Source organism: Chenopodium quinoa, unplaced genomic scaffold (genome assembly GCF_001683475.1).
Source record: "Chenopodium quinoa cultivar QQ74 unplaced genomic scaffold, ASM168347v1, whole genome shotgun sequence".
In the NCBI taxonomy this organism is placed as follows: domain Eukaryota; kingdom Viridiplantae; phylum Streptophyta; class Magnoliopsida; order Caryophyllales; family Amaranthaceae; genus Chenopodium; species Chenopodium quinoa.
In genome coordinates, this window is record NW_018744062.1 from 1,283,806 (window position 1) to 1,306,470 (window position 22,665).

General features: G+C 35.3%; 3 protein-coding genes across 3 annotated transcripts; all 3 read right to left on the bottom strand.

Annotated features, from left to right (window-relative positions):
- Window positions 1–188: 188 nt before the first annotated feature.
- On the bottom strand, window positions 189–4,821 carry LOC110690790. Its single transcript, XM_021867680.1, has 4 exons — window positions 4,798–4,821; window positions 4,047–4,196; window positions 1,826–2,626; window positions 189–215 (listed from the first exon to the last, which is right to left on the bottom strand). The coding sequence occupies exons 1-4, from the start codon at window positions 4,819–4,821 to the stop codon at window positions 189–191; spliced, it is 1,002 nt and encodes a 333-aa protein (XP_021723372.1).
- LOC110690702 lies at window positions 3,168–9,230 on the bottom strand. The gene is made up of 3 exons (XM_021867576.1): window positions 7,609–9,230; window positions 5,257–5,306; window positions 3,168–4,078 (listed from the first exon to the last, which is right to left on the bottom strand). The coding sequence occupies exon 1, from the start codon at window positions 9,122–9,124 to the stop codon at window positions 7,877–7,879; it is 1,248 nt and encodes a 415-aa protein (XP_021723268.1). The 5' UTR covers window positions 9,125–9,230; the 3' UTR covers window positions 3,168–4,078; window positions 5,257–5,306; window positions 7,609–7,876.
- A 1,142-nt stretch (window positions 9,231–10,372) lies between these two features.
- LOC110690703 (B3 domain-containing transcription repressor VAL2-like) lies at window positions 10,373–18,903 on the bottom strand. The gene is made up of 13 exons (XM_021867577.1): window positions 18,606–18,903; window positions 18,266–18,436; window positions 16,230–16,311; window positions 16,035–16,136; window positions 15,072–15,679; window positions 14,839–14,935; window positions 14,576–14,750; window positions 14,330–14,406; window positions 13,775–14,200; window positions 13,413–13,462; window positions 11,886–11,999; window positions 11,682–11,749; window positions 10,373–11,436 (listed from the first exon to the last, which is right to left on the bottom strand). Exons 2-13 carry the CDS (start codon window positions 18,376–18,378, stop codon window positions 10,646–10,648), a joined length of 2,703 nt encoding a protein of 900 aa, XP_021723269.1. The 5' UTR covers window positions 18,379–18,436; window positions 18,606–18,903; the 3' UTR covers window positions 10,373–10,645.
- Between the last annotated feature and the right edge of the window lie 3,762 nt (window positions 18,904–22,665).

Below are 22,665 nucleotides of genomic sequence, written 5' to 3' on the forward strand. Positions count from 1 at the left end.
ACTTTATAGGTTGTGTATAGTTTTATTAATGCGTACTTAAATATAATTGGTGGTGAGGAACTCGGAATTGTATTGAACACCATGTAAAATGAAATACGAGTAGGCACTTATTATGGATTCAGGAGAGTACATTTTATTACCAAAATACTTTTTTTTTTAACGAGTAGAATAATATTATTAAATAAAAGTCATACGGCATCTACAATAATAAGGATCTGTAAACCACATATTTAGAGAAAATATCATAACTTTTACAATCAAAATCATAACTAATTTGCATATTTGGCATAGCTCATACTCCACCGCTTCAAGCTTGACGCGAGCAATGATTTTCGATGTCTTTGCATCTTTCCAAGTTGAGACCTCCGCAATCTGCGCTGATGTTTTAATCGACCGGTTGATGACAAATTCTAGACCCATAAGAATCCAAATCACCTTCCCAATTATTGTAAGAACCCTAAAAATAAAATTCTCATCCATAGATGAGAATCAAATCCCAGAAAAATTGGGAAAACCCAGAAAATTGGGACAAACTCTCACAGATGGAGAGAACAAAACAAAACAGATAAACCAAAACGTAAAACAAAACTAAAAAACTAAATTGAATTATAGAAAAAGGGTCGGAAATAGTCTAATTTTCAAAGAAATTAGACTATTTCCGGCCTACACGGCCAAGAAAATTAAAACCCTAGAAGAGAGAGGAGAGAGAAGAGAGAAAAAGGGGCGGCATTAAACTATTACCAAAATACTTGGAACAATATAGATATGGAATATACAATGTACAAAACAAGCTTAGTGGAGATGGAAGGAGTATACCTTGCGACTTTGAGGTTACAAGTTCGATCCCAACCAACAACACTGGCTTGGGAGTTGGGGATTCTTTGTTGGGTGGCTAAGTTGTGAGGGTGTTAGTTTAATAAATCGATTTTATTTTTTAGCTCTCTTAATCACTTATCAATCCGAGTAGGACCTAACCACTATGCTAACATAGTCCTACCTATATCTGGTCTTGGTTGGCCTTTCACCCCTAGCAACAAGTCATCCTTGTATTTTGCCACTCTTCTGACTACGCACTCCCTGTTCGATAGCCTGACCCTATTGATGTAAACTAGTTGTGGACTGTGGGCATAAAAATAAAAAAAAATAAAAAAAAGAGTGAAATTCCAATATTTCATCTTGGGAATCCAGTCCGACCATACCTTCACTTATGTACTCGTAATATAATTTTGCCCCATTAGATGACCCATAATCTTACTGTGAATTGAGTGTGCTCATTAGGAAAGTGTTACCCTAGCAGCCCATGGCACCTCCTAGGCCACAATGTAAGCATTCATGTGCTCACGTCCAACGAGGAAGTAACCCATTAGACAACCCTTTAAAGCCATACTATATTATTGTGTTTATACAAGTCAAAGTTTGGATCAAGTTCTATTTGGGTTGGTTTTGAATCAGGTCGGTTGAGTTATAGTCAGTGGCGGACCCAGGAATTTACGAATGGTGAGTCACAATCGATAATCAAGTATGTAAAAAAAAAAATTTATCGAACAACCAAATAATAGTACTAAAAAATACATCCAAATATTCAAACAGTACAAAATACAACCAAATGTTCATATAATACTACAAAAGACAACTAAATAGTAATGCAAACTTATTACAATAGTTCTCGACGAGTTTTCATGTTTTGATATCGATTCATGATATCTTCCATGCTAACATTCAAAAACAAATCATTCTCCAAATAAGTAATTAAACAATCATTCAACATTTGATCTCCCATGCTATTTCGTAGTTTGTCTTTCACTTGCTTCATGCCAGAAAATACCCTTTCCACACTTGCCGTTGCGACAGGAAGAAGCAACACCAACTTCAAAAGTAAATAGACCCTATCATGAGTTTCAGACAATCCCGTTTCAACCAATTTGATTGAAAGCTCACTAAGACCCTTCAAATTCCAAAACCTTTCATCTCCTCTAACAGAACAAATGTAACTCTCAAGTGTGTGACCAAAGACTATCAATTCTGAACTTGGAAATTCATTAGGATAGAATTTCACAAGCTTAATCAATTTTTCCTTGTCAAACTTAGAAAAACGATCCACAGGACTCAAACAAGACATACACACAAGTAGTTCTTTAGTTATTTCGGGAAATCGATTTTCAAGTTCTTGCAATTGAAGATCAATGACACCAAAAAAAACTTCAACTCGAAAATGATGTAAATTAGACACTTGTGGGCATTTACCTCGAAACAACCTCCTCCCGAGAACAACATATTTAGCCTCCATATCTGGAACTGCAATGTCATAGTCACCAATAAAAGAAATGACCTGTTCCATATGAGAATCCCATCCTTCATCTCTCATTTTTTGCAAATTAGTCTTGGTTACATTAACCATGGCCATTGCATTCACAATGTCTTGATCGTGCTTTTGTAAGGCCACATTCAAAGCATTTGTTATCGCAAATATACTAACCATCAAGTGTGCCACAAACACAAAATCAAAGGACATCAGAAGATTTGTAAGTGTTTGAGCTCTATTAGAATCTATTGTATCAGATACTTTTGCAATATCCTCAAGAGAACCAAGGATTACAGGGAATAAATCAAGTACATTCAAGATTGTCTTGAAGTGAGATCCCCAACGAGTATCACAAGGTCTACCTAATCCACGTTCTTGATTTAAACCTGAACCCGTTTCAAGTTCACCTAGAGACAAAGCATCCACCACTCTTTGAGCTTGATTTTCACGAAGAAACTCTTAGGCGTGAGCAAGCTAGCGAAGTCGCGAAGAGCACTGTCAAAGTGTCAAACATTTCACAAATTCACAATTCAGAATTTCAAATAATGCAAAATTCTCTGAAATTGAGTTGATTATTGAACAATTAGGGATTTAGGGTTCAAATTTAGTATTACTAATTCATAACTAACAAGTAATATCAACAATTAAATAAATAAATAAACAAAAAAAAGCCGAAAGATGCATCTACTAACCTGAAATTATGCGAAGAGGAAGACGAAGCGAACTAGCGAAGAGGCGAATTGGAGTTGGAGATGATTGATGAAGGATTAAAGGGAAGAGGCGAATTGGCGAAGAGAAGAACTGAAGAAGGCTAGGGCTTGAAATCAATTCGTGATTTGGTCATTTGGGGAAAACTGATTTTAGTTTTTTTTTTTTTTTTTAAAAAAATAACTTAAAATTTTTTTTTGGGCCTGGTGAGTCACTTGACCCACCAGGTCTAAGCCCAAGTCCGCCACTGCACTTATAGTTAACACCTCTACCCGCATATAATATTTTATAGTGTCAATGTTATACCTTAAAGTATTTTGATGGCAACAAAGAAAGTATGGTATTTTTGTTCCTGCTGCTATGTACATTGGATACTAGTGTTTTACTAGAGCCCATAATCTAGCCACTTTGCCAGAAAAGGGGTCCAGTTTCTTAATTGTCCCCCCCCCCCCAAAAAAAAAAAAAAAAAAAAACACGCGCCCAAATTTGAATATAAATTTAACTCCTGCAAACTTGCAATAGACCTAAGTTTAACTGTTTGCGTACTGCATATTGATGCTATATGTTGTTCTGAATTGATATTCCATACTATGTATATGCATGAATGCATGACTTGTGGCAACCTTACAAAGAAGGTGCACACCCACATGTGTTGCTATGCTTGACAATATAATTGAAAAATATTCCTTCACTTTATAAAATCATCATAATAATTACACCATTCCCTTTATTGATATGGTCCTTGCCACTTTCAGGTAACAACCTAATCAGATTTTGACCTCGGCCATCTTTGATTCATCTTCTGTTTGGTGCTGATGCTTCAATGTAGGATTTGCCATTATTTTCCGTATCAGCTTAGAACATTTGTCTGTTAGAAATTTGCTTTTGATGAATTATCAGGATATTCTCCACTTCATGTTTGACTGTCTTTTCTTTTTCACCGACATTTAACAGTCATGCAGACAGTGCAAGTGCATCTTGAACTGTGCTTCCCCTTCCCGTTGGATGGTTGAAAACAAACTATGCATGAAAATACCAGGAAGGGGTGCTTTGGATGCTTTGTGGTAGCTGCAACAGATAAAGAGCTTGGATCATAAGTATTATCTCCCAAAACTGCTGCAGTAGCTAGAGCATGAAGCCAGAAGATTCCTGTTCCAGTGCTATTCAACAAGCCACTACTTTTCTTCTATGTGTAGAACCAGTGCAATTAGATAGGAATTTGATGAGAAAAATGCGTCAAATAAATGCTCATTTTCACATGAATAATTCATCTTTAATTTAAGTAGGTACATTAGGCTCAGAATCAAGATGGAAATCTCATAACTAACCACCTAATACATAGAAATTAAGAACAATAGGAGTTCAAAACCTTGCTCAGACGTCGAAGGTTTCAAAGTTTTCTGGGGCCTTATTCCTTTGGAGCCCCAAAAATATTTGATGGGAGGATATAGTGTGCGAAACACAGAAATTTCACAGCCATACATATCATTATATATTTATATGTCCAAAAAAAAAAAAGAGTCTGAATCAAAATTTTTAAGGAAAATGCAACTAGACACTCAACCTATGAATAATGAAATTGAAAACTTAAATGACTGGATGGATCCTGGAAATACTGAAGAAAAAAAAAAAAGCTAACTGAAGGCCCAAATCCTTTTCAATAGTGAGACGAGAAAAAGCCTGAATAAGCAAGGGATATTGTCTCGAGAAACACTAAACAGCAGGGGAATTTCCATCCAGTCCTACAGGTTGGCTACTAAGTATGCAACCAGGACAAAGTGTATTACATTGCATCCAAGAGACCTTCTCATTTCTTTCCACACTTCAAATATTTCAGCACAACCAAACACTTACTATCAGATCCAAACCTTGTATGGAAACTACCTCGGTAACTCCATAGCTATCATCTCTACAAAGTGAATTTTTTTTTTTAGCATTTTTTTCACCTTCCACAGAACATACTCCCCTGCACCCCCCCCCTCTCTCTCTCTCTCTCTCTCTCTTACCCTCTTCCAGTTTACAATGGTTGTCCCACTATTGGTCAATTGCCTATTTTTGTAGGCTTGTCAACTACCTTAATTATTCTTTTTGTACTTTCTAAGAATCAATGACACTGCTACACTTGATGCTTCTCCAAATAAGTTTCAGATTTCAGTGGAAAAAGTAGTTTTAGTTGGCTAAGCAATAATTTTCTGCTAAAATATAGGACTAGAAATTCTAAAATAATATAAAGATGAAGATTTTACCCGGATGGACGGGTGGTGAAAATACTGCTCTTCCCAAAAACTGGAGGTTCCTACAAGACACACATATAACACATATATACTGAAGATGAACATAAATCCCAAGAACAGAAGTATGAAACAAACATATTAAAAATATAATTGCTTGAGCTACAATGAAAACTTATAAGCAATGTATCATAATCTGACAATTGAAAGTTTTGATATATGAATGGTGCACTGGAATATTTAATACGAAAGTATTATGATCAAGATCACTTCTCATCAATATTTAGATTTCTGTCTGTCATGGATCCAAGTAACCCACACATCAATCCGGGGTCAAACCTCAACTTGGGTCAAACCCAGCCTGGTCAACCACCTTTAGTGGTGTATACGAGGCACAAAGGAAGGAGCAAGCATGAGCAGCAACAAGCAACAGCAGCAGGGGGCATTTCTTAGCAACAAGACAAACTCCATTAACAAGAATAGAAGGAAAGGAAGGCAGCTAGTTTCTTTGTGTTCTATTTATGTTTTTCTAAATTAGCTAAGTATCACATGTTAGCCTTAAGGTCAGCTTGACCATTTTAGTATAAGTATGGTAGTATGGGTAACATAGAAGGCAGGCAGAAATTGAGTGAACCTCTTGAGAGACTTGTAGCCTCAAGCTACTAGAGAGATTTGTAGCCTAAAGCTACTAGAGAGATTCATAACCTCAAGTTATGGGCTATCCGTATGTAATCCAACCTTTAATCAATCAAATGTTCAAGCTTTTAGCCTTAAATTACTATTAATCGTGCTTAATTAAATCAGTAGAATTCAGTCCATAACACTGTCACTTGCTTGATTAAGCCACACTACCAAAAAAGAAGTTCATATGAACAGAATCAAGGATTCAAGGGACAACAATAGCTCCCTCAACCCTCGCCCCTTTTCAAATCCCCTCGGATTTTACCCTGTTAACTAGTTTACCATTTCTTTAGGTTAAGAGTCTGATGTGCACCAGATGAGAACAAATATTCAAAAAAAAAAAAAAAAAAACAATTGTCCCAATCCCCCACCCCCCCACCCCCAACACACACACAAGAAAAACAAGCCACAACTAAAAACCTAATACCTAAATGAATGTCTGCATAAACTATGGATAATAGAAGTTCAAGTGCACAAAGCACCAGATTTAACAGCTTCCAACCACCTGTTTTCTGTATGTACAAACTAAACACATCTGAGATGCACTTTTTTTTTTTTTGGAAAGGAAATCACCTTCAAAATGCGTACAATTACCTAGGAACCCTTTTCATAGATTTTAGAGACAATGTGAACCAACGTATAGAAATGGGATGGGTTCCAGAGCTGAAACGCTTGTACGTTGAGTAACATATCAGGGAAACTGGGGTTTTTGAGCCTGCTACATACAGGTAATCATAACACTCCCAAATTCCCAATATAAGGAAGCAGGATACATTTATTGTATGCTTTATTTTTATTATTATTTTTTCTTTTTCATCTTGGCTTTATAGTGAATAAGTTATACTGTATATAACATTATTACTGCATTAATGTTCATCTAAATAAAATATTTAGTTTCAGAATCCTGGCAGTAAAACCTTGGCTTACAATCCCTTGTAGTTTAGTCCAAAACCTGGACTTAGATTCAGTCCCTTTACAATACAAAAGATAAATCGCATATTTATATTACTCATATTTTTAAAAATTTGCACATTTACTACAATTTTACAATAAGTCAATAAACAGCCTAAGACATTAAATGCATTATAGCATGATACCTCACGTCCTCATATTTAAACAAAACAAAATAAGAAAGGGAAAGAGAGAGACATCACAAAATGCCAAGTGAATTATAAGTAAATCCATAAACCTAAACAAACCATGGTCAAAGGAAAAATTAATTAATGGAAGGAGGTAAGTAAAGACTCGCCCATGCACATGGCGAAAGTATCTAAATGATAGCTAGCAATGCAAAGTGCAGACACTAGAAATCAGTATAAGCTTCACAAGTTAAGATCTGAAACTTTGTCTTTCTCTAGCTTCAATATATTTGCTAAACGGACTCAAATTTCAAATAGCATCTAAATCATTAGCATATAGAAGAACGATACACTTTTGTATGACATAAGATCCAATTAGCATAACATTAGTATGGTAAATAGAACAACAAGACCTCATATTGGCAATTATATGAAACCAACTCTCCCTAAGAAAGCAATAGGCATCACAGTCCACACTCCACATAACAACCATCTATTTTAAAAAGTAACTATAACAACATTCTAGTAAATTTAACATAGGTCATGAACTCAGAAGGATTGCATAAAGGGACACATATGGGAAAAACCAAATACAATACTCCCATACCTTTTAGCAAAAAGATCTGAGTCAAGCCCCTTTGCAAGAATTGCATTAAAATTCTACTCATTGCTCAGAACAAAGTTATATCCTGCAATCAAGCCTTCCCAATTACAATTGCCTATCAACCTTTTCTGGTTCATTTTCAAAAGGTAAGATTGCTACTCTGACAAGGAAATGATATTGTGAGAATAATGAAAGTTGTTTTGATGACAAATTCAAAGTTAACATTGCCTGATACCATCAAGCAGCATTGGAATCCGATGACACCATTGGCTTAAGTTCCAGCGCTCCTAGAAAGAGGTAGATTCTCAAAGGTTTGGCCTCTTGAAAAAAGCGACCCCAGAGTAGAACCCGTCATTTGGGCATAAACTTCATGGACTACCTCAAATGGACGAACAAACCTTTTGAAGAACATAGAGTCAGTCATGCCAATAGCACTAGAAAGATGGTAATTCCTCCTTAAAAACCCCTTTTCCTTCAAAATCTGTATGACCTGTAGTCTTGGCAATAACCTTTTCTCCAAGCTACAAATGAATAATAAAGGTTGCAATGACAAGTAGAATGGCTCGTAACCCTGTTGGTTCATCAGAAAGTCTAATCTTTTCTCAATCCTTGCCTTCGTATAACACAAACACAATGGATTTTGCTTGATCAATCTCATGACATCAGCTTGAGTCCATCCAAAGCTCTTAAACACTTCACATCTATCCTCGATATGCTTATCACTAACACGAGTCATCATGTGGAAGCCATACAAGAACATTGAAGAGCCCCGAGGAATCTTTAACTCTACTTCAACCTTGACCAACATATCTCGAAACAAATCAGTCCTCACTGCAAAGCTCTTAGGGTGCTGAATAATATAATTCTGGATTTTTTCAGTAGGAACGACACAATAATTTTGCAACAAATTAACATTCGGAATCAAATACTTAGCAGCGCAATCAAAAGAGATTCCACTGGATTGCTTCAGAACAGTAACAACATCACCATCACTACCCAAAACAGTTTTATAAGCCTGTATTGCAGGACCCAAATTTTGGAACAAAATCGAAGGATTGATCAAAATTACTTCAACAAGATCAGACCCAAAAATACCCAAATCATTAAGAATCTTAATTTTAGGTTTTAGCGTTTCACTAACCCTAGATACTAAAATCCGAGGTTCACGACAAGCAATTTTCCTAATATCAGATTGTTGAAACCCAAGTTGATTAAAGAATTGAATTACAGAATCAACATTTTCAACAAAATTCAAATCAATCTTCCCTTCTGGTACTTTATCAGCGAGCTTAGCAGCAGTAGTGAGTGAATAATACTTGGTAAAACCCAGAGAATTAACCAAGAAATGGGGCAACAAAGAAGAAGAAGAAGAAGAAGAAGAAGAAGAAGAAGAAGAAGAAGAAGAAGTAGGGTTACCTTCCTTGGTTAAAGTTGAATACAACAATGGAAGGTTCTGGAAAGTACGCATGAAGAAGAAGAGGCCTCGGACGCCATTGCAGCTGTTCCCAACTTTTATCATTTGCTTAGCTTCTTCAACCTCTCAACATTCCATGTATTTCGGCTGTTTTCGCTGATGTAGTTAGTCTATATTGGGGGTTGTTATTAGTTAACAATTAACAAGTTGAGCACTTGAGCCAAGGCCAAGCTTAAGGTAGTTCAAGCTCGACGCGAAACATTTTGGAAGTGTTCGACACTGGCTTTTGAGTACGGACATCGTTTTTAGCGGTTTGACAAGTCAAGTCATTTACCAACAAAAAATATTTTACAAGTCCGTATTTGGATCTTGTGGATGTGTTTATTAGAGTAGTGATAGACTACTATCAGGTATGGGTTCGTTGTGCCCATATCAGGTGTAAAAATATAATTTCACGTAAAATTTACCCATGTTGTAAAAATGCAGTCTCTCTCTTCTCAATAACAGCATATAAATTATGAATAACAGTATAAAAACCAAGAATAACAGTATACAAACCAATAATAACAGTATATAAATTAATAATAACTGAGCACCGACAAAAAACTACCGGTGTCAATTTCGGCCAAACTCAGCGATTCCCACTTTCCCAGCATAGAACTCACCGTTTTTAATGGCTAGAGCCATAAGTTTGTGTCTCTTGTTTTTGGGTTATGTTTTTTTTGGGTGGTTTCCGATGATTTTTAATGGAGGTAGTTGCGTGTTTTTGGATTTCGACCAAGGTAGTAGCTAGTGGGGTGGGCTTCTTGTTGTTGGAGGCGGAGGTTTGGCCGGCGGAGGTTTGGCCGGCAATGGGAGCTATCCATGGAGGTGGGGAAAAGGGTTCAAGGAAGGAAGAAGATGAAGAGGAAAGGGGAAAAAAAGGAAAAAAAAAAAATTGTGGTATTGGGTAGTATTACCCATACCATGGTAGTGGGTAATACTTACTCGTGTTTATTAGGCTTTACTTTCTTAACCACCCTAATACAGGTAATTAACCGGAGAGTGGGGAAACAAATACATGACTTGCTAACAAGTACACATAGGAATATAGGATGATAGGAGGTTCCATAATTTCCTTCATGGATGCTTGATTTTAGATGATTTGGGCTAGCTCCTTTACGCTTCTTAGACTTGCAAAAGCAATGGAATAGTTTTTACCTTTCTTGTCTTCATCTTTAGCGCGTGCGACCTACCACATTTCTTCGACATGGATGAAAATTTGGAAGTAGTGGATGTGAAAATAGGGTGCTTTTGATTGACTTCAAGAGATGAATTGTAAGAGAGATGAAATTTGGGCAAGCACAGCCAAACTAATACCTTGAAACTTCACATCCTTGTAGAATCTTCTTACAATTTGTACATCTAATTTGATGAGTTTGTGTGAGTTCAAACAATTCCTAAATCCCCAATAACACTATACGTTACAAAAAAAAAAAAAAAAAAAAAAAAAAAAAAAAAAAAAAAAAAAAAAAAAAAAAAACTTAGCCTAAATGATTATAGGCCATAAGCCAAGAAAAATGATACTACAACAATAAAAAAAAATTTGCTCTTCAAGGAACGTAAATTACAAGGGAAGAGAGGGTATCACAAATTATCACACTGTTGTTTATTTTCTGGTTCACATTTTCCATTACTAAGATTCACTTGTTCCGGAGGACTAAGAGGATGATCATCGACGACTTTCCCCCCAATCTCTCCAACAGCTTGTCTTGTCAACGACGTAGAACTAGCTTGTTGCTCAGCTGTCAAGCTAGCAAGACCACTATGCTTCATGTACGCATCCAGAGGAAAACTTGCTAGTTGAAGGAGATTCGTCAAACTAGACTGAGAAGGCTTCACCTTTAAGTCTTCATCACGCTGAGGGTGGAAATTCAGGTCGAGGCTCTTGCCACTTTCAGTTAACAAACTGATTGGATTTTGTCCTTGGCCATCATTAGTTTGAGCAGGACCCACTTGCAAGTCATCTTCAGTTTCATGCTGATTCTCCGGGTAAGACTTGTTCTTTTCCGCATCAGCTTTAATATCTTTGCTAGGATTTTGCTGTTGGTGATTCTTCAGGGCAATCTCAGCTTCCTGTTCCGATTGCCGTTTCTTTTTCCTCATCATTAGGGTCTTGAAACGGCGTTTAACTGTCATGCAAACGGTGCAAGTACATGTTGATTTGTGCTTCCCTTTCCCACTAGGTGGTTGAATGCATACTATGCAAGAACAACCAGGGCGGTGCCTTGGATGTTTGGTGGTAGCTGCAACAGATGAAGTACCTGGATCATTAGAGTTATCTCCCAAAACTGCTGCAGTAGCTAGAGCATTGAGGCCAGAAGATTCCTGCTCCTGTGCCATTCGACTACCCATCACCATTCTTCTCTTCGTCGAATCTACAGGAGAAAAATATGTCAAAGAAATGTCCATCATCACATAAATATCTACTTCCATTTAAGCAGGTACTTCTAGGTCTCTAAGTCATCACACTATATTGTTTATCTATATACGAAGAAAAAAAAATCTTTCACGCAAGAGCGTCAAGGAAATAGAGAATAAACTAGGCAAGATACAAAGATGAACTTTCATAAACTAACATGCTAATACTGTAATACATAGGAACAACAATAGCAGTCCATACCCTTATTCAGATGTCGAAAATTTTCAAGTTCTCTGGGGCCCAACTCCTCTGAAGCAGAGCAAAAACACCTACAACAACAAATGAAATGTGTTGTCATCTATAGGCTTGTACAACCCACACATGAGTTTGCTCTTTTTGTACAAAGTATGTTGGCTGTTTGTTCCTAATTGTATGCATGAGTGTATGAATACATAAATTACTAACCTGCTCTGGTCCCAAGCATTATCTGCACATGTCCATTTAGGAGGAAGTAAAATATCACCAGGCAATCTCCGCCACTTAGAACAATTGTCGCATTGAGCCCACTGCTCCACTACCCTAAATTAGATGTATGATAGGATAAAATTAATCAACAATGATGACGAACAATAGGTGAATCATGCAAAGATCTTTCATATCATCAATGCCTTCAATTAAAGACAAACTAGGAGAGCACAAAAAAGGTAAATTATATTGGCCGGCATACCATCTTGAACATTAAATACAAGTATCACTAAAATTACAACCCAAACCACACTAGCAGTTTAGCTAACAGCAAGCCCAAAAATGTTTGTTGAGGGAGGATAGAGTATGCAGACTGCAGAGCCAAATTATATGATTCTCAGTCAAAAGAAAGAATCTGAATCTGAAAAATTTTTACTTTCATGGAAAATGAAACTAGACCCTATTTCCACATATAGAAATAATTATTTCGGGAGAGAAAGAACCCATTATACCAACATATAAAAGATGTTAATTGAGTTAAATCAAGTCTTAGCATCAGCGCAAAGAAACATGGAATTTTGAAGAAAAACAAGCGAACTAACTGAAGCCTAAACAACTTATCATAACTTATAAGAGAAAACACCTGAACAAGCAAGAAAATACACCTTAAGAGACTATAACAACTCAGGAAATTCCATTCAGTCCTTGAGGTTAGCCAGAAAGTATGCACCCATATTTTACAACAGTGTTTTACTTTGCATCAAAGAGGCTGGCTCATCAGCTATGACAACAATTTGACTTGACAATGTTATACATCCGAATATTAGATTGCTACCTTTTTCTTTACAGAATTTAAAAATTTTCTGTGCAACAATGAAATTTGTTTCTACAACTGATTTCACCAATTAAATATTCATCAAAGAGATGTAAGAATGAGTATAGCTTCTTAGTTCTTCTTACACACACCATTTATATCCTAGAAGATGGGATTAGTGACAATAACACCATTATGAAGAAGAAAGAGAATCATCCATACTCCATTATAATACAGATATCTGCTGTGATTCACTAGTGGAGGAACAAACTTTATATTTATATATAGCCTTTCTCTATCAGATCCAGACCTTGTATAGAAACTACCCCCATCATATTGAAAGGGAAAAAAAAATTGGCACCAAAGGTCATCAGCCCATCACATTAAAAGGATATATTTTGCATATTTTAACCTTCTACAGTCTTACCATACTCACTCCCCTCTTCACACTGATAGTTCTACTATTGGCTAACTGAATACTTTTGTAGGTTTCAAGTCAAACACCCTACATGTTCATTTCATCTCAAAGAACAGATATCACTGTTACACAGAAGTTGGGTTGTTCCTAATAATGCTTCTCCAAATACAAAGTTTTAAGAGAAGTCCCATGGAGAAAAGCAGTTTCAGTTGGCAAATCAATATATTCATTATTCATGCTCAAAAATGGGACTAAAAATTCTAATATGTATGAAATAAAATGAAGAATTTTTTACCCTGATGGACGGGCTGTGAAAATACTGCTCTTCCCAAAAACTGGAGGTTCCTGTAAGAAACACATGCAACACAAGTATACTGAAGATTAATACAAATCCAAAAATATTTACCCTGCTGATGGGAGGATCATTGAAACTAAAAAATTAAATAAAATAAATTTTTCTATGTTCACCTTTTTTTTTTCTGAAAATGAATAGTTTAATAGATTTTAATCTAGGAAATAAACAAGAAATTTCCATGATAGATATTTTGTTACAAGTTTCTGCCAAAATATTAATATAATGATAGAAATCTATTAATCTAAGTATGTTGATTATAGAGTGACAGATAATCTTAATTATTTAACTAAAAGATCACTTACTTCATATTCTTCGATTTCATAATCCTCAATCACAACAACACTAGGCCTTGCACATTGCGGAGGCCGAAGCATACCCTGCACCTCCTCCCATGTCAATCTAAGTGCCAGAACATCTTGGTTATCAATGAGCAACCTCTTACTCTTGGAGCCTATATTGCGACTCTTTTTCCTTTCCAGCATCATCATTGAAGTGGATAACATTCCATCTTCAGTCCGTTCATTACACTTTTCACTGCTATGCCACGGGACATTCCCACCAGCAGAATCCAGTTGTCTTGGCAAAGCATTTATATGAGTATCCGTGCTGCCCTTCATTGACTGGAGAAGGCCAGAGCAACCACTCATTACAGGTAAATTCTCAATAACACCCGAAAAGAAAGATTCACTTGAAAGAGAGGCATTACGGATGGCAGGTGATGCAGCATCCTGCTCAGGTAAAAATTTGTAAATCAATATCAAATGATCAGATTAAGCATAAAAATTAACAATCTGTTCTCTAAGGTAAGTTGACACGCATGTCATCACAGTGAAGGCCTGCCACATGAAGCAACCTACCTGTACAGATGCAGAGTTTGATGCTTTCCGGAATCCCATAACAAGTTTCCCTTCAGGATCCATACGGCTAAAAGTCACTGCAAAAGAAGAAATGTTAACATACTTATGGCTAATAAAGCAGGATCCATCTAGAAAATCAAGATACAGAACTGGCTGGGCTGTGAGATCTTGGACACGAATTCCAGGAAAAAAATAAAGAAAAGAAATGAGCACATCAAGATAAAGAAGACAGGAAATTAAGCATACCAGTATCACCAGCTTGCAATTGCATCGACTGTATACAGGGAGTTACACCCTCTAAAACATACATCCTGCTGTTGTTATTTGGCCAAAATCTGAACTGAAACAACCATTCCTTTCCTTTCACATCTTGAATTTTGATAGGCAGTCCCTCGGGTTGAGATATAGGAGGAAAATATGCCTGTGAAAACTCAAGTTATCACTACTAGTCTATAAAAAAGAACAAGCATGCATAGTAGACTGGCTAAAAGCCACTGAGGCAGACTTACTTCAGCGCATGCTTTAGGTAGAACCAAACGACCTATTCGACCTGCATCACTAGCACTCAAAACCTTTTCAAACAATGGAACAATTGTACAATTTGAACTTGTAACAAGTTAAGGAATGACTATGTTGCCTGGAAGAGAGGGGGGGGGGAGAGGATTTTCAGTCAGAAATACTCAGCTACCTAATATAGCTTATTCAAAAGAAAGACAAAACGAATAAAAATAACCATGGATACTCTCCAGTAATTTGCTGTAGCTCTTGGTCTGTAATCCTTGGCCAATAACGAGGAAGCAGCTGGTGACGACCTCGACCCTCAACAGGAGGCCTTGCTACACGTATTTGTGGTATCACACTCGAATTTGTGTCCGACGCTGGAGAAAACGCCACTTTTGGTGGTGTTGGCAAAAGATTTTGAGGTGCAAATCCTTGGTGGAATGTGTCAGATATCTTTCTATGTTCCCTTTCATCAACGATTGTGCTGGATGTAGCTTGTAGAGTTCCTGTTGGAACACCCAAAGTGATATTCAGGTTTGGGTGAGCTACAGCTCCATAGTTATCTTTGGCTTGCATGCTACTGGTAGAAATGTCAGGTCTAGCCTTCTGAAAAATTCCCATGGGAGATTGAGTAAAGTTTGAGATCCATGTACTTCCAGTTTGAGCAGGAGAGAGCAAAACTTCCTCTTGTTTCAGTAATCCAAAAGCTAAATTTGAGTTGGGATTCTGCATCATGGATAGTTGATTGCTCCCATTATTTTCCTTATAATTGCCAAACTGTTTCAGGCCAGCATTATTTTCTGTCACATTGCAAGGTCCAGATCCTTCACATTTCCCAGAATTTAAGCTCTGAAAAATAAAAATGAAAGTTATATTGATGATACCATGCGTATGCGGTTAAATAGCACCCGTGACAAGCCACTTTAATCAAATGGGAAAACAGGATACCGAGCAGTGAAAAGGAAAAAGGTATAATGAGTTGTGTATGCAGTATAGTTTCACCATTGAAAATTTGAAACTTGTGAAAATTCACAAAGCATAACAATTGAAGAACCGTACCACTGTATCAGTAAACACCGCACAACAGTTAATTCTCCCGTTACCCTATCTAATTAATCCACCAATGCTCCTTATTCATCACACTCTGTCTATAAATGAACAGCAGAAACAGAAAAGGTGGCTAAGCGTAAGTGACTCAACTTACCAAACTAGGGCCTGAATTCCTTGCACAGCCAATGCACCTCACCCCACCACAATCAAGCAACTCTATCAAAGACAACGAAGCAATGCATCCACAGTGGAGTCGCTTTACAAATAAAGACTAGTCAGGCTCTTTAGAAACTAAAATCAAGCAAAAGAACATGAAGGCTGAGAAGGGTGCATGGTACGATTAATTCACCTTGCAACATGTAACACACTCTCTCCAACCAGAATCATCTGCATGGTATTCTTCACAGTAAATTTGTCGCTGAAATGCAGATCTGCCAATAACACAAGTTCATTTATCCCAAGTGAAAAAAGTGAAGAATCCCATTAATGCTGTATACTAGGCATGTAGGGGTTGCATACTAGGCATGTAGGGGTTGCATATAAAAGTTAAGCATACACTACAATTACCTCGAGGCAGATATTAATAGAAACACAGCATCCAAGATCTAAAATGCTGATACAGCAACAGAAGGTTGCTACACATTATGGATGGGTCCTCGTAAGAGCAGATATGGAGTAATCATTAAGTATCTACTCAATAGATTGCATGGAAAGGCTTATGCTTAAACATTGGTCAAAGTTCTTAAGAAACTTAAATGCTACGGCTAAAGTGACTGCTCCACTCTAAACAAGTTATTCAGCCCCCTGTCCTCACTCAGGTCTCAGGCCCAAAATGAAGAGCAAGGAGCAACTACAAAATCAATGTCAAGTTCAACTCTAGTATAATTACCAACCTCAAGTTATTGAAAGTTTGGAACATATTAAATTAATAAGCAATGTGTCAACTGACGTATAGCTCTGAAAGGCTATATACATCTATAATCCTGTGGTGACTCATAACTTTGGGTAACAAATATGTAAGGTGACTGAAAAATACTCTGTCTGATTATGTTTTCAAAATAACATTTTCACAATTATGCATAGCAATGGAGAGGGTCGCACCATGCTACTACGCAGTGAGGTCCCTCCTTAATGAAGGAGACTATACCCTTTACTTCCAAGATCCTAATTCCAAAACCAATTACATACTAAATTGATTAAAGAACTTATGGTCGGCCTTGATTAAGTAATATGGACTGTAAATAGCCAATCATCATTGTCATTTTCATTATAAGTTGTATTTCCTAGCAAACTCTATTGTACAATGTGTACGGTACTCCATTGTATGCAGTTATGCACATTGCACAACATAAATTTTAGCTTGGTCTATAATTTAATTGTAAATCTAACTGAACATATCATCCAGCAATGGTTAATGACTTAATTAATACAGGTCAAATCTAATTTTGATTCAACATAAATATCACGTCTCTCTTTCCTTTTTCAACCCTGCACTTCAAATCAAACACAATTTAATTTTTGGATGTACGCACAAAGGTGTACCATATAATCTCTATGAGCATGAATAAAAGAGCAATATATAAGCTGATCCATTACCAAAGAATCCAAAGTATCACCACTTTGGCTTTTCAGATAATATGAATTTAAACACGGCAAATAGATATGTGATACTTTGGCTCCTTGAGTCCTTGCATATCAATTTGTCAAATTAAGGGTCAATCAGAAACAACCTCTTTGTTTTCGCAGGGGTGGTTAGTCAAATACTTCATATATTTTAACCCCGCGCTCCATTTCCCCACCAAAAGAAAGGACCCTCTTTGAAGACATTCAGATTAAATCGATGTCAAAACTCGTATACTTCACTAATCACTAACCAGTAATGAATCGATCATAAGCAATATACTCAACTGAATCATCCTCCATCAGTTTGCAACACACAAAAACACTTGAGCATTGATTGTATGTTATCAGTAGCAACTGATGAAATGTAAAGGATCATTTTCAATAAACTAGAAACTAAGCAAGTAAGCAATTAAGCATCTCTTTTGCCTCAAAAATAATGCATTTCTTTTCTACTAAGTACAATAATAAGGCAATTAATATATCAATTTTCGTACAATAATGTACAAAAATAATAAGAATCCCTATTTATAGACATACTTTATTTGGACCAAAATTTCAATTTCCCATTAAAATAAAAATTAAAACTTTTACAGGAAACAAAAATTGAACCGGAAATTAGCAGGTAAACATTTATCCACCCAAATTTATCATTTGCCAACCATATATTATAAATTTATAACATAATTATCATATGAATTGAACCAAATATATACGTAAAAATTAATAGCGAGAAATTAAAAATTGAAAAAATTAACAAATTACCCGCATTTATCGCATAAATTAGCCAATTCGCCAGATCGCAAACTCCAACCAGTTTTCCATTCAGCAGACGACGTCGTACCACACAAAATATTCATACAAGTCTTCGAACCCATAATTTATTTTCTTTATTTTTTTTAATTTTTTTTTTTCACTCAAAACTCCAAAAAAAACCTGCAAATTTCATGAAATAAATCGAACGTCGTAAACTTTACAAAAAAATAATAAAAAAATCAAGTCTTTGAAGATTCAATCAACAAGTATTCAGTTGCTAACACACTTAAATTAACAAAAAAAAAAAAAAAAACCAACGCAAAAATTAAAAAGTTGAAAAAGAACAGACCTTTTAATTTATAGTCTTTAATTCATCTTCAAAACTGAATTAAACAGCTTTAATTATGAAGATTAATTAGAACAAAATAGGAATAATTTCGGGGAAGCAAAAACGATTGGAGAAGCAGAGTAGCATGCAGAAGTACGAGTAGAAATTAAGAGAGAAAAAAAAAGACAAAATAAAATGGGGAAAAATGAAATGAAATGAAACAGAAAAAATTGCATGCACGATGCTTCAAGTTACGGCCAACTCTTTTTCTCTCATTTTTTGGGGGCCGTTTTTTTGGGGTTTTAGAAGATGTACTACTCGTACTAATTTCATTTCATATTAATGATATTATATTAAGTATTTAAAATATCATAGTGGTATTACAAAATTACGCGTCGATCGGTAAAATTAATGTTAATTTGAAATTGGCAAAAGCTAATGAGCGCCCCGGGGCGTTAGATTAGAGAATTAAAAGTGGGAATATTAGAGTAAAATTAACATTAATTACACCGAACGACGCGTGATTTTGTCATGCATTCCTAACTTAATACCATTTCAACCAATATAATTATTCCTTATCTAAAACCCCGGGGCGCTCGTTAGCTAGATCGTTTTAAATTTAATCTTTCTACTTTTAGTTAATTTAGCCAACGTCTTGGGGGCGTTTGTTAGCTTTTGCCATTATATTATTATAGAATAATTATCAGGTTTTCCTATTATATGGTTACTTGATTAATATAATAGGGGTTATTTCATAATTTTATACTTCATATAAGTTATTCAGTTAGTGTTATTTTTTTTTTTTACGAGCAGTCATATGGTGTTTATATCTGCACACAAAGCATGTTGTCCTCTGAAATATCATATGAATATGTGTTATATAGTATGGAGTACCTTTTTTTTTTTTTGAGGCATAGTACTTTATTTTTTTTAAATATGGAGTATTTTTAATTATAAGTGTAGTACTCCCTCCATTTTTTTTATAAGCTAAAATTGGAACTTTACACTATTCATATGCCATTATAGACGAAATAAAATGAATTTGTCATAATGTCTACTTACTATATAAATGTTTTTTTTCATAATTTAAACTAATCTCTTATTAAAGATATTAATGGTCAAAGTATGTGCAAATTCAACTCTTTTACAAAAAAAAAAAAAAAAAAAAAAAAAAAAAAAAAAAAGTTAATACTTGAATACTACCACACATCCACATATTGAAATGTATAACCAGATAACAAGGGATAAATGTTTATTTGTGTACAAGTAACAGTATACAAAAGAACTTTTTTGTTTGACTGAATAGTGAGTACGGGCTTTTTCACATTTATTTAATTTCTGTTCAGCTTCAATCGGTTTATTTCAGTTCAGCTTTAATTAGTTCAGCTCTTAATTTCCCTCTCTCATAAAATATTCAGTTCAGTTCAGTTCAGTTTAGCTCCAATCAGTTCAGTTCAATTCAGCTTAGTTCAGTAAATATGGACATGCCCTACATATACCAAAAAACAACTAACGGTATAGTATTTACGTGGTTCACGAAGCAATATATACTTCGTATAAGGATTACACAATGCATGAATACTTGTCCTACATGCCTAGAAAGTCATTAATCAAATAGTGATCGTTAAATTAAACATGTGAAAATATAGAGTATAGTATTCTTGAGACACTCATATATACCACAAGTTTTTTTTTTTTAAAGTTGGACTTAGATATTTACATACTTATGAAGTTATGATTGTAGAACCTCTAATTATGTGATGTCATGTAATTACTCTCTGTCTCAATTTATACTGTACTATTTTTGGTTAATTTAAGTTGTGACACATAATTTCACAAGTAAAAACTCCATAGAATGTATACTCTAGTTTTGACACACTTGGCTTCATCTCTTTTCCTATTTTTTAGGTTGTATGCCATAACATCATAGGCATGTTCTAATTGACTGAAATGAGCTGAATTGAACTTATTGGAGCTTAACTGAACTAAATATTTTATGAGAGAATGAAATTAAAATAAGAATTGAACTGAACTGAACTTATTGGAGCTAACTGAACTGAACTTAATGGAACTGAACTGAACTAAAGTGAAAATAAGTTGAAGAGAACAGACCCTTAGGTTTTTTTTCGTCCTTAGCTTAGTGAAGTTGTTATATTTTTTTTTTTAATAAATCGAGTATAATTATATTGGTTAAAAGTTTCCTAAATAATGTGAATAAATAGTTACATATAAAAAATACTTTAATCTATAGTAATAAAAGCCAAAAAGGTTATTCACCAATTATTATCTACTTTGAACTAAATATAATACTTCATACTCTATTTATTTTTTTCCTCATTTCTATTATATACATGTTGTGCGTATTTTCCGTGTTAAAATGTGATGAGAAACATTAAATATTTAAAACTTATGTTATAAGCTTTTTTATTTTATTTTTGAAAAAACTTATGTTATAAGTTAATACATGTATCTATTATCTAATATTCTTGAGGCATAATTATATGGTTGACCCTAGACAAATATTATAAAATCCGTATGAGATTTTGCAAGATATGATTGGAAGTTATTGATTAAGACTTGTTATATATTTAAAGAATAAATCCACCAAGAAATTAAATAAAAATAATGAATAAAATAAATAATTAATGGCTAAGCAATCAAGTACTCCTTACCTTGCTTTCTTCTCAAGTCGCACGCTGAAGCTGAAAAATGAAACCACCAAACTTGTTTATTATCTTCAGAATATGATAATATATATGATATCAATTTCTTCTATTAATTTTTTATAATTGAAGTGTATTTTTTATATTTAGACCTTAGAAAATAAAATTATAATGGGACAGGTAATATACAAAGATCCAATAACAGTACTAAAATATTGCGGCGCAATTATTCCCTGGCACCTGATTGTGGGCCGGAGGCCCGGAGCAGCCCGTTTATAATTTGGACCTTCAGTCTTCTATAAGAAAAAAATATAGACATGGCGACTTTTTCATGTAAACTTAACCTTTTTTTTTTTTTTTTTGACAGTATATGAAAACTTAACCTTATAACAAGTAAATTCCACAAAATTTAGTGTCTTTATAGTTTAATTGTTAATTTACGATCTAGAAGCTTTTTGATCAAAAATTGATGATGAAAGATGGGTTCGAATAAATTCAGACATGTATTATAAGGATATGTATTCAGACAAGTAAATATCATATAACTAATATATAAAACTAAACTTTTAGCCAGACGACGAGACAACGACATTTGGCGTTCCAACTTTTCGCCAAGTGTCGCGCTACGTAGGATAGAGTTACACAAAATTCAATTTGTAAGATAAAAAAGTTCGTTTAAAATTCTAATTTCAATCAAATTTGGATAGAATTTTAAGATAAAATTGTTAATTTAGAGTTTTATTTTCGATAAAGGACCAATATTTACAAATTGAATTATAATTTTATTCAAAAAATAATTACATTATAACTGATTAGGGGATTTTGCTCCCACCAATCGGAATGCGCCACGTGGGCCAATCAGGTCCTGCCAAGTGTCCCCCACTTGGAACTGTCAGGGCTTGCCACGTGGCACACGCTTATTCGTCCACCTTGGACCTATTATGTCATGACACGTGGCATAGTGGAGAAACCGGCCACCCAGGCCCAACTTCCGAGGGAAACCCAATCAGCCTTAGGTTAACCTAAACCTAGGATTGGCACGTTTCCCAAGGTTATAAATACCTCCCTTAATCCTCATTAAGAGAGATTACGCACATTAAACACTCTCACCTAGAGAGACCCAATCACTTTAATTTTCGCATTAATTACTCCTTAATCAAGTACTAACTTGACCGTCGGAGGCGGATCTCCAATCATCCGGAGCCTCCGTTTGTTTTGCAGGTACAGGCGTCCGGTTCCAGTCTCGGAATTGTAACTCTCCCGCAGGACATCAGAAAACCCCGAAACATTTTGGCGCCGTATGTGGGGAGAGTACTTCTGAGATGGCATCCACGTCTGTACCGACTCCTGAAGAGAGGCGTCCCCTAGACGACCCTCAAGTTCAGTCGGACCACGATACTGAGAATGAATTTGAAGTT